General features: G+C 45.8%; 1 protein-coding gene across 5 annotated transcripts in view; it reads left to right on the top strand.

The window, feature by feature from the left end:
- RAI14 (retinoic acid induced 14) overlaps nucleotides 1-12,764 on the top strand; it is a 139,531-nt gene that overhangs the window by 73,370 nt on the left and 53,397 nt on the right. For all 5 annotated transcript variants that reach the window (XM_072958796.1, XM_072958795.1, XM_072958798.1 and 2 more), the window contains exon 3: nucleotides 10,246-10,376. In XM_072958796.1, coding sequence (XP_072814897.1) covers nucleotides 10,246-10,376 — 131 coding nt within the window. The remainder of the gene's footprint in view (nucleotides 1-10,245; nucleotides 10,377-12,764) is intronic.

Raw genomic sequence — 12,764 nt, 5'->3', positions numbered from 1 at the left:
TGGGTGCTTGAGCCCAGTTGAGTTGGATGGAACCTGTAGGGTAAAGTTGGCTGGACCTATTCCCAGACTTACTTCTGCTCCCATGAGACTGTTTTTTTTTTTTTCTAACCTCATTTGACATGGTTTTTAGATCTAGAGTGATGTTTTAATGCTGATCAGCATAGTCAGAGGAAGGAATTGGATAGCATTATGGAGCCTGTACCTACATTTGTAGACTGAGACGAAGTCATCAATGGAGAAGGGGTTAATTAGCACTGGCTCCCAAGGGAGAAGGAAGAAAAACAAAGTTGTTCGTGCACAGCTCCGAATCGAGCTCCTGCCATCTGGCAGGCTGTGGGCCAGGGGCCAAGGCTTTATAATGAACAAGGCAGATGCTGGCCATTGGCCATTGGCCATGCCCTGGGACTCCTAGGCCAGTGAGAGGTTGACAGACCTTTAAAAAGATGGTTTAGAAATACAGGGGTGCCAAATGCTGTGGAAGAAAAGCAGGGGAGAGCCTGGCCGGGAGAAGGAACCTGGTCCAGGTGATTAGCAGTGAGGGGAGGGGGGCAGGCAGCAGTGGGTAGGGTGTTTTCTTGGTGGGTCGAGCAGCGGAAACAGCCTGTGTCTGGATGGAGGTGTTTATAATTATGGCTTATGCCTGTGACACAGCAGTCGGCATTGATGTGGAAAAGACCTCAGCGATCTCGGGCACAGTCCACTAAAGGGAGGCTGGCAGGTTGATTCTGGGGTGATTCGCAGAGACACTGTAACCTGTGTGTGTGGATAATCTGACATAAAAACATGGGGGGGGGACGCATTTTAGGTGAACTTGTGTGTTCTGACATTATATGTATATGTAAGTTACTGGCATTATATGGAAAGCTCTTTCTGAAGTGCGGGGCTTGTTTAAAACGAGAATTGTCAGATTTTTAAGTCCTAATGTGATGGCAATTTCCTGGGTTTACTATGGATGCTAAAGAGAACAGTCTTATAAGACCTCACTTGGATCTACTGACTATTAACACTCTTACTAAATACATCCTGCATTTTTCAACTGTTGTGTCTTCTCTCCATTAATCTAAATATTATGCATTGTTAAGGCCTAGTTCATGATCCAGTCGAGAGCCTTCCCTGCCTGCCCCCGTGAGAGGTGTCCCTCCCTTTTATTGTGCTGATTCCCTGTTTTACTCTGTTGAGCACTCTGAGGTCTGGTCTTGTTGGCATACTTCTCACATTGCTCTGTTTGATCTCACCTACCTAGAAAATTCAGTAAAAACTATGCCAATCATGTAAAAGGCAGTAAGTATATATTTGAATGAATGAACGAACAAATACATGAATGGCATATCTATAGAATTTAAAATTACTTTGTACCTATAGATGAATATCTAATAAGTACTGCTGGTACAGTCAACAGGGGAAAATGCCATCTGGCCCAAATCTTGTTGGTTTCCTGTCCTCTGTCTTAAAACATGAGGTGTGTGCTCTTTTTTTTTTTTTTTTTTCTGGATGGTATGACTCTGAAACCTTCCCAGTGGTGAAAACACTGTCTACTCTGTCTAACTTTCATTTTAGCCTTACTGATTATCTTGGCAAAACAGCCCACTCTCTGTAAACTAGAGAGAGCGATGCAGTCTTTCCAAAGATAATGTCTCAGACTCCTCCCGCGGACTGCCCAGCCTCCATCCAGCAGGAGCTGTGCGAGGTTTTGATCCTTAGGCTTTTAGCATCTCTCCTAAAAAAAAAGGTCAAAGAAAACTCTTTCTCTTCCTGGGTTGTTCTGTGCCACTGGATTATTTTGGTTGGGTTGGTATATTCCAGAACTCAAACCTGCCCACTAGCCAGATGTCTGTGACCACTGAGTTTCCACTGGTTTTTTAAGTGCTGGTGATTAAAACCAAAATAAAAGAAGGTGATGCCACGTCTGGCCAAGGGCAGACGTTGCCAGTTGCCAAAGCCGCAGCGTTCATCACACAGTGGACATGATGTCTGTTACCCTTGCAGGAGGCGGGCAGGTCCTTCCAAAGGCCAAGCTTCATGGGAAAGCTCTGAAGCAAGTGAGTGTCATTTGGAAATGATTTGATGAATAAGACACTTACAGGCCAGCCATTGAAAATCCCATTTGTGATATATTAGCAGGAATGTTTGGAGCCCACATGGAAGGTAAGGTCTGCCTTTCCCACATGCTGCCCTTCATAGCTGACACATTACACATGTCTCCGGAGCATAACATATGGCTTCCTGAACTTGCGAATGTGGCCGAATGTGCTCTGTTGAAATAGCGTCTGTTTAAACAGTCTCCTGGAAAAGTGAGCCATATTCACTAAAATGGGTAATTTCATGTCTGTGAATGTTTTCTCTGGAGCCCTTTAAAATGTGATTTTGAAGGAGCATAGTAGAAAATTTGCCAGTTTAACACATTATCTGCCTCTGAAAGGGTAGTGGACCATCCGTCCTAAATTGTAAATATTCAAAGACTCATAGAGGATGAATCAAAAAAAGGAACCGTGCAGATCATCTAATTCAAGCCTAATCATAATCACCATTTGTGGGTGCCTAATGTGTGCCTGGCCCTTTATGTGCATCACACTTAATTCCCAGGGTAATTTGCAAGTAGGTAGGATTTCTCCCACTTCACGGATGAGGAAATGGACTCGGAGCAGGGTGACCTGCCTGAGACTACCTCAGTGGGAGGCAGCGGAGCTGGAATTTCAGCTAGGAAGCCCTAAGATCTGACGCCGGTCTCTTTTTCTACACCAGGAATTCTTCACTTGGGCTTATGGATGGGTTGGGGGTACAGGCTGATACGAACCTCTTTTGTATACAAGCTTTTGTGTATTTGTGCATTATTCTAAGGAAAGTCTGTAATGTAAGTTCATCAGATTCTGCAGGGGGTTTGTGAGGCCTCCTGAGAACCATATTTTGGCATCACGCTGCCTTCGTTTTAGAGACAAGGAAACAGCAAGTGTAAATGCAAACCATCAAGGCACTTGGCCTGGAATTGATTTGACCTGAAAATGAACCACAAGAATTCTTTCAAAACTGCTTGTATGCATGTGTGAAATAAATCACATATAGAGAAGAGTGCACAAATCAAGTGTCACCTTTAACTCATGAACATCTGTGGAGCCACTAACCAGGTCATGAAATTGAGCAGGACTCTAGAATGTACCCAAGTGTCCCTTCCTGGTCAAGTGCCACACCCCCACCCCTAACCACTGTCCTTTTCTTTATGGTTTTACCGTCTGTGTATGCACCCCTAAGCAATATGGATCCACCTTGCCTGTTTTCATCTTTATGTACGTGTGGTCATACTGTTCTTTTGTGTCCTGCTGCTTTCACCAGTGTTGTTTTATGTATTTGTCTGTGTTGTTGCATGCAGTTGTAGTTTGTTCATTTTCACTGCTGTGTGGTTTTCCATTGCTTGATTATATTGTAGTTTATTTATCCACCTTCTATTATTGGATCTTTAATTATCTGTAATTTTTGCCTATGATGAGCAATGCTTTTGTTAACTTTTTTTTTTAATGGAGGAACTGGGGCTTGAACCTGGGACCTCATGCATACCAAAGCACATGCTCTACCACTGAGCTATACCCTCCTCGTTAACACCTTTATCCATGTCTTATATGTAGGCTGCACATGCAACTCCTCGTGGAAGCCAAATATTTATGAAGCTTTTGTAAGAGGCAAAATACCTAGTTCCATATGGAAAAAGTGAAGAATTTTTCTCATTTCCCATCCCTGTCCTTAATAACGCCTCATGGAGGAAGAAGATTCTTTCAGTTATATGCTTATCCTTAGCATAGTTTTCAGTTGTCCCCAAATGTGCAATAAGAATCCAAGGGAACACCTGTTGAACCTGGATGAGTCCTGCACCCTCTCCCCACCCCAGATCCCTGGGATTGGAATCTCCAGGAAGGGGCCTGGGAGTCTGTGTATGTCACAAGTATCCAGGCAGGTCCCCTGACTGGGAGACGGTGGGTTCACCCTGATAAATTGGTAAGGCATGGATCCTTGGTGTTGGGAAGAGATTTGGAGAAGGTGTACATATGATTAAAATCTTGACACATTGATCTTGGGAAAGTTAATGGAGTAGAGAAGTTAAGGGAGTGGGATTCGTTTAGCCTGCTTTAAAAAAAAACTGAAACATGATTAAATAGTTGTGTGCAAAAGGATGAAAAAGTTTTAGAAATGAAAAAAGAAATATTTGCCAAGTCAGAGATCTAGGCTCATCGAGAAGAAAAAACTTCTGCTAAATCAGCAGACAGTGAGCATTTACTAGGCACCACAGGAGTAAGAAATAAAGGCTGTTGGCAGTGCCTTGAGGAGCTGAAGACAGAGAGACAAAAGGAGCACACACTGAGCTGATGAACAAACGCTGGGACGTGGTATTTCATCAAGTCTAGACTGTGGGCTTCAGTGGAGATGAGTGGGCGGGCCCTCCGGGACCGATGGAGGGGAGGGGAGGTCACCAGGAAAGGCTTGAAGAGCCTGCAGGGTTTGAGCCGGGCTTTAGAAGGCAGCCTTTCCCAAGGCAGGTGGGATAATGGCATTCTGAAGCAGTGGGTCCATCGCTTTTTATTGTGATTCCCCAGTAAGAAATGTATTTCATATCACCAGCCAGTACACACAAACCAAAGTTTCATAGCTTGTATAACCTTATTAAATATTATGCATCTGATGCTTAAATTTTTTTCTATTTTACTTTATTTTTCAATGTTGGATTAACCCACTAATAGGTTGAAAGCACTGTTCTAAGGGGCTCAGGAGCCCAGGGTGGTGGTAGAGCTGAGCCTGCCCCACACGTGGAGGGAGTGCCAATAAGAGGAGGGGGTTCCCATGGGAAGAGGTGAGAGGGGATGTTGGTGTGATGGTGGTCTCCAGCAGCCTTCCTTGATTCCGGAGTATAAGTGAATTACTTTGGAATGTTATGGCGAAATCTCATACTTTACCCATTGTGTGATCTACGTCTGACACAAAACCCTTTTGACACCAGATGTGGGGTGATTTCCTTCATACCAACAACCAATAATCCAACTCTCACAACAAAAATTCAGTGTCCAGTGTTTCAGTTTTGACACTAACATCCTGGAGTTAGCATCAGGCCCCACAGGTTAAGGTCTCGGTGCCACAAGATTGCCCCTACTTCAGAAGACAGTTTCAAATAAATGCATAGGGCAAGGAATGGGGTGTGTGTGTGTACACCCGAGTGTGAGTGTAAAGCTTTCATGCCCTCTCTAGCAACACCACCCTCCTAGAAGCTTGATGTGTTCTTGGAACCATGTGCTCTAGGCGTTTTTATTCAGGTTCCATTAGGGGTGATTCATTAAATCATTGGCCATTGGTGACTGGCTCAATCTCTGGCCCCACTTTCCCCCCCCGAAGATGGGGGGGAGCTGAGAGTTCATACCCTCTAATCACGTGGTTGGTTCCTCTGGCAACCTTCCAGCCACCAGTCATCTCCTCATTAACCTAAACTCAGGTAAGGTTGAAAGGGGCTTATTATAACAAAGGATCCTTCTCACCCCTGTCACTCAGGGCATTCCATGGGTTTAGGAGCTTTTGTGCCAGGAACCTGGGACAAAGACCAAATACATGTATCACAACAACACAACCTATTTCACTGACCAGCACTACCTTTAGATAGTAGATTGACCAAGATAACATTTTAAGCAATTCCTTCTGATGCTTGATGGAGCTGGTGGGAGAGGAATCTGCTTCTGGATTCCCAAGAGCCATGACATTCAAAGTGTTTATTAAATGCATGTCTTGTCTCACTTTGTGACTGGCCATAGCACTTTTGGTATCGAATGCAGTGCTAGATAGAAGAGTTATCTAGGAGAAGACATAGAGAATATCTTCATGGACAGATTTGGGCTTAATACATCTATTACTTGAGTAAATTTACTTTCTTTACTGAATATTTGTGTGTGGGCTGCCATGTTCTCTTTGCCTCATCTGCTCTAAGAGAAAAGTAACTTCTGGCCTGCGCTCTGGAGAGACTCTAGATGAAATTGAGTCCCCCTAAAACCGAGGTCCTCTGCTGAGTTTATGATTAACTTCTCTATCCAAAACTTTATCCTCTTTCTTGTCCCACTGCTGTTCCCCTGAGGATTGGGGACTATCAAAGGCCAGGGATTGAAACCGAGCAGGACCCTGTGGGCCCTCCCGTGTACCAAAGCCCTTCCACAAGGTCACTGTTCCTGTTTGTAGAAAAAGGCTTGTCTCGTTGCACAATAAAATGAACAACCTACACGTTGAGAGTTAAGTTTTATTCAGCGGACCTTCTGAGGACTCGAACCCTGGAGGCAGCCTCTCAGATCCCTCTGAGAGACTGTTCCACCCAGACAAGGGAGGAGCCTGGATATATAGTTTTTGCAACAAAAACCAGGTAGTCAGAACATCAAAAGATTACTGTTTATTTAAAGAATAATAAGATAAAATATCTGAGCTAAAGGAATTCAGTGCTTTTCTGTGTATGGGAAGGCGCAATGGTATGGGCTCATTGAAATCATTCCTTTGATATGCACCTAGCTGTCTAGGGCCAGTATCCTGTTCTTTCACATCCTGAGTCCCCTCAGGGGACACCATTGTGGGTGGCAGCAGAGGCTGCCTGCCTGTTCGCATCCTGAGTTCCCTCCTCTCACTGTCCAGGGTGGTGGTAGCGGCTGATGACTTGCTGGCTACAGCATCCTCTGTTTACTCATATGGCTGGCAGTATTTTTCATTCACAGTCTCCTAGACCTTTCCTGAGTCCCAAAGAGCAGACTCAAGCAGTTACTAATTAAGGAAGTGAGGGAATGCAGAAACGAAGGAAAAGCAGTCAAGAAATAGTTCAGCGATAAAACAGTCTTAGTTCCGCCTCATGGGACATACAGAGCAGTCTGATATGTGTCTCTGAGTTGCTCTGCAGGAACTAAGGCCCCCCACCCACCCACGTGGAGGACGGTGATCACCTGCTGAGAACCCAGACTGGTTGGAACTAGAAGGTTGATGATTGAGTTTCCTGGAGCACCCCCCTGTTACCTCCCCACCAACAAATCAGAGGAAAGTCATGCCCCTCTGCAGCCCTCACCCCAAATGTTACCTATAAAAACTTCCCTGAAAGCCATTGGGAGTTCAGGGCTTTTGAGCATGAGCTGCCCAGTCTCCTTGCTTGGCCCTGCAATAAACCTTTCTCTGCTCTAAACTCCAATATTTTGATGTTTCGGCTTGTTTGGCCTCATTCTGTGTTGGGCACAGGATTTGAGTTTGACAACATGACTAAAAGGGAATTTTAGACCTCAAGGGATGTGTTTGTTGACCTTGTCTTCTGAAGAGTACAGGGGGTGGGGGTGGGGGGACATCATTCTTCCTGTGTCCTATGGAAACTGAACTCCCTGAGGATACACATGTAACCAATTTTAGGAGCCCCTACAATCAGATTTTTATCTACCCGATTGAGTGCCTTACCAGCACTGAAAAGGAAAATCCTTTCATGTGGCCTTTCTTTGCTTAAGTACTTTGAATCCTGTCTTTGGAGATTTAATACTCTTTTGATCTTCCCAATCCAGTTTTAATTTGGTTAGTTTAAGTTAGGGGAGGATTTTAGGCAACGCTAATAATGCAGCATTTGGGGTAATTTGCTAGGAATAACTGGTCCTAAATGTGCTTCAGTAACTTTTTTTGTTTTGTTGTGGCTTGTAAAATGCAGCCTGGGGGAAATAAGCTGCAGTCTTTCTTGGTGTGTGCGACGTTTTGTTATTAAGCGAAGCTTGCTGTTCCACTAACAAATGCTTGAGCCTTGGATAGTATATGTATTTCAGTCCCCTTCTGTAGGAGGCTTGATTTATAATTGAAGGTAAAACCTGATGTCGTCTTTATGAGTAAATTGATTGTTGTAGGAAAATTGTGGATGATTTGGCCCAGACACATTCTGTCTTTGGTAAATATTTTGAGAGCCTTAATGTAGAGCTGCACTGTTCTGTATGACAGCCACTAGCTGCTGGCCTTTGAAGTCTAAAATTAAAATTAATTCATATAAAAATAGATTAAAAAAACAAATTTCTTCTGTATAGCACAGACAACTGTATTTAATATCTTGTAATAACCTTTAATGAAAAAATATGAAAACAAATATATGCATGTATATGCATGACTGGGACATGGGACACTAGAAATTGACACATTAGAACTGACTATATTTCAGTTAAATAAATAATTAATTAGTTTTGTTAATTCAGTTCCTAAGTCACACTAGCCACATTTCCAGCGCTCGGTGGCCACATGTATCTAATCTGAGATTGGTATTTGGGGCCAGATAATTCTTTGTTGAAGGGAGGAGCCTGTCTTATGCATTGTAGACTTTAGTAGCACCCCGGCCTCTACCTGCTAGATGTCATTAGCATTCGCTGGTCATGACCGTCAGAACTGTCAGTAGAGATGGCCGAACGTCCCCTGAGGGGTAGTTTCGCCCCCGGTTGACAACCAGTGGCCCGGTGACCACAGTTTTGGACAATGCAGATAACAGAACTTTTCCACGATTGCAGACAATACTGTTCTAGAGTAATTCTTAACAAAGTTTGGTTTAGGGCATTTTATAGATTAAACCTTTTAAGGTTTAGAAGAATTGCAGTGGTCATCCCGTTCAAAGCCTTGGGAATCGGCAGCACAGAGAGGTTTTGTGTGACATAAGGTCTGTAGCATGTAAGTGTCTGTCTGGTGTTCTGGGCTTCCCGTAGCCTAGAGGACAGACTTCTGATTTTCATTGAAACCTGCCTCATTCTTACTGAGTGCTTGCACTCAATGATGGCCATGGGGGACGAAGGGGGTCCTAAGAAATGGGAGAGGTCCAGTCCTGAGACTCTCAGAGAAGCAAAGTCCTTACTTGAGCCCTGAGTACAGGTGTTTTACTCCTCCGTGGCCTGTGGCTTTCTCTAAAGCCTCTTAAGCCAGGGTTGGAGGGGTGCTGGGGACGTCTGGTGCCCCCGTCTCCTTGCTCTATGAGAGGGCACAGTCCTGTGGGGTTTCCCAGTTCTACCAGTGCAGAGGGATGGGAACACAACCCTGCACCCATGGAAGACTATCGTTTTTTAAAGAGTCCCTCCTGTTAGCTTTTAAGTCTACAGTCTCCCCTCTGCATCTTCCCGGAAGTGGTCCATGGAGAAGCCTTGCATATGAATTGCCTGGAGATCCTTATCTTTGGGATCTCAAGGAAGCAGCCATCCCTGGAGACCTGTCTGTAGAAAGTGTTGGGGAAGGAGGAAGATTCTCCTTCAGGGGGGTGGTGTCCACAGCTGGAGGGGCCAGAGAGGAGGCTTAGCAAGGGGTTGGGGTGTGTCTGGAGGGCAGGCGGGGCCTGCAGTCTCCCAGGGCTCTGATGGGTCCCAGCATCTTTTCTCCCTCCATCGACCCCACATGCAGGAGACATCTCCCGATGACTCCTCTGCCATCACTGATTTTTTTCTCCCCTCTGCTCTAAAATCGTCAGTGGCTCACTGCTGCCTCTTCACATTGGACACTTCTTAGTACTCAAGGCTCTTTCTGCTCCTCTATTGAGAGCCTCTCTTTCCTTCGTGAGAGTGGAAACTAGTTTTTGTGCCTCTGAAAGCTTTCCTGTTACTGTGGCTTGCAGAGTTACTCTGCTGGGGCGGAGGTTCATGGTGGGGGACGATTTGCTCAGGGCCACTTGATGTGTAATAGCTTGTTCAGGAGGAAATTTGGTTTCTGGTGACACTCTATTGAGTCAGAAGCCTAGACAACTACATAAAATCAGTGTCCAGCTCAAAAATCCGAGTCCAGTAAACAGGCCAGAGGAAGCGGCAACAAATGCAGGTGGAGAATTGCACGTGTGTAAACATGCAGGTAACCTTAGGCTGGTGGCTGGTTGGTTCTGTAACATCATGAGCCTAGTGAGCTATGGACCAGGTCAAAGGTCAGTGTTCCGGGGAGCCAGCCATCAGGTTTAGCTGGAAATAAGCTAATGTGTAAACTGACCTCTTGGTCTTTTTAAGTTGCTTCATCTTCCCCATTTCAGTTAAAAGAAGTGGCTCTATTTCAGAGTTGCATGACCGGCTGCTATTTGATTGACCTGTGGATGTTTTCTTTTGGGAAACCAGTCTCTTTGGGTGTCTCCATGGTGAAAGGAAAGGTATCTTTAAAGTTGCCCATTTGGGGGCAGGTTCTGATGGGGGCGGGGGGAATGGGAGGACCATGGTCCTGCTGGTTGGTGGCCGAGGCCACTGTCACTCACTAGCTCTGCATCTCGCCTTTGCTCTGCAGACCAACGAGTGGAACAAGAATGATGACCGGCTGCTGCAGGCCGTGGAGAACGGAGATGCCGAGAAGGTGGCCTCGCTGCTGGGCAAGAAGGGGACCAGTGCCACCAAGCAGGACAGCGAGGGCAAGACTGCGTAAGCAAAGGAGACTGGCTTCTGACTGCCAGTTCTGGGTTCTCACCGTGCTCTCTGCAGTTCTCAGCATCCCGAGGGGAACTTTGCAAGCGCCTCTCTGGGGACTTTGTGAAATTACTGCCTGCCTACTTGTCCCCCCACCCCAGCCATGTTAAAATACATAAGAGGATATTTTAATCTAGATCCTTCCTCTTCCAGTTCCAAATTACACATTTGGGCGTTACCTTGAATGGCACCATTTGCTCCCAGGTACGACCAAAGATTTGGCCGGAGAAGAGGTAGCAGCAGGCTTGCAACCCCTTCATTGAGAGGCGGGAAATGAATTCTATCCCGGATTAGAAACAGCATAAAAGAGAAAGTAATTTTTTCCATAACTCTCAAACCTTATTGTTTATAGTGTTAGTCCTTTTAAAACCCCTTTCTTAACATAGATCTGTAATCACATAAGTAGTATGAATTTTGCTTTATGATTTGCCATATGTGGTACTCTTGCCAGCCGTAGTGAAAACTATATATTTAAGTATTTGTGTGTGTGTGTGTGTTTGCCTGTTTGTTTGTATCCATGTAAGGATACTCTGGTCCTATTGTAGAGAGACCTCTGACTTTAGACTTCTAATCTGGACTCTGTCACTTAGGAGCTGTGTAGTCCTTGAATCTCAGTTTCTTCACTGTGCAGTGGAGATGACAGAATTCAACTACTAGGGTAGTTATGAGACCAAAACGAGATCCTGACATTGGTTGAGTGTCCCCAGAAGCAGGCTGTGAGTTGAGGATTTGGGTGCCAGTAGTTTTTTATAGCCCACGATCCCAGGAAGTGCACAGTAAGAGAATGAAGCCTACGTAGCATGGTGTTGACAGGTTACTGCTATGGGCAACATTCCCACTGAGGACCTCTGGGAGTCTGTTTAGCCTTAGACCAGGGATGGCCACCTATGGCCCACTGTCTATCTTTGTAAATAAAGTTTTATTGGAATTCGGCCACACCTATTCATTTAGTAATGTCCCTGACTGCTTCTGCACCACAGAGGTAGATTTGAGTAGTAAGACGGGGACTGGCCCACAGAGCCTAATGTATTAACTAGTTTGCTCACAGGACAAGTTCACTACCCCAGGTTTAAAGTACGCCTCGCCACTAGCCCGCCCAAGGGGTCAGGCGCTCGGGGTATCTATTCCTAATCTCCTGTCCCTCCAAAGTTGAGTGCTATTCGTAGGGGCCATAATGCTCCTGGCCAGAACACATCCAGGGCGATGAGGGAGGGGCACCTACTGCTATAGATCCCGTATGTAAAGAGCTAGCACGGTACCCAGCCCACAGTAGGCATCCTTATAAAGCAAACCCCCTGCCCTGCCCTCCTTGTCCTGGGTTAGTGGTTCTCAGCCCTGGCAGCTCCTGCATGAGCCTCTCCCGGAGTGCTTTGAAAAAATGCTGACGCTCCACCCACTCCAGATGTTCTGGATCATTTGGTCTCGGCAGAGGCCCAGGAATCATTATTTTTTCGAAGTATGTTATGTAGGTTCAACCAGAGAGAACCATCCTCTAGACCTAGCTGGACTCGAGATTGAAGGATAGGTATCAGGCATAAAAGGCAGTTATCAGAAGAGTGTCACATTTTAGCATATTTTGCCAGTTAAACTCTCTCCCGAGCATCCACAGACTCCCATGGCACAGACACCAACCCTGTTGTCTTGGGAGCCACAGGACAGCTTAAGGGGCTGAGTTTTATGGGGACTAGGCTGACTGGTACACAGAGAAGAGGGAAGCCTTCCCGCGTCAGAGTCTGGTTCTCTAGGGGCAGGGCTTGCCCTCTCTGCCAGTTACCCCAGGTTAAGCTCCACCTCACAGCCTCGGGAGGACTTCCTCCTTTGCAGAAGCCTGTCTCTTAGGTGTGGGGCCCAGAGCCACATCCCCGTGAGCTCTGGCTCGGTAGCCGGGACGCCCCATAGTAGGCGGGCTTTGGTCATTGGTTCATATTTTGTGGCGTCAGTGGCCCACTCAGCCTTATGCAAGTTTCAGTTCTTATCTCTCTTGCACTCTAGATGGTAATTTCCTTGATGGAAGGGACCGTGACCTTCTAGTTCGCTGCTATGATTATATCCTCTTAGCCGGCGGCTCAGTTTGTAGTAGATATTCAATAAATATTTGTTGAATGAGTCGGTTAACCTTTTCCCATGTGCCACACTGAGAGTCAGTGCTGTCTGAGCTCTGCTGGCCGAGGTCATGCTTCTAAGCCTGTTCTGAGATTTCTGGTGGTAGACATGGTGCTTTTGCATTACTTCATGTCCCACTCTGCAGCTTTCCTGGCTCCTCTTCTTCCCAGCCTGGCTTTGCAGGTGTCTGGACAAGACACCTTTGTTGAGCCAACCCAGGGAAAGGGGAAGGAACTGTTG

This window comes from Vicugna pacos, chromosome 3, assembly GCF_048564905.1.
Source record: "Vicugna pacos chromosome 3, VicPac4, whole genome shotgun sequence".
NCBI lineage: Eukaryota > Metazoa > Chordata > Mammalia > Artiodactyla > Camelidae > Vicugna > Vicugna pacos.
This window is presented reverse-complemented; position numbering and strand designations above follow the sequence as displayed.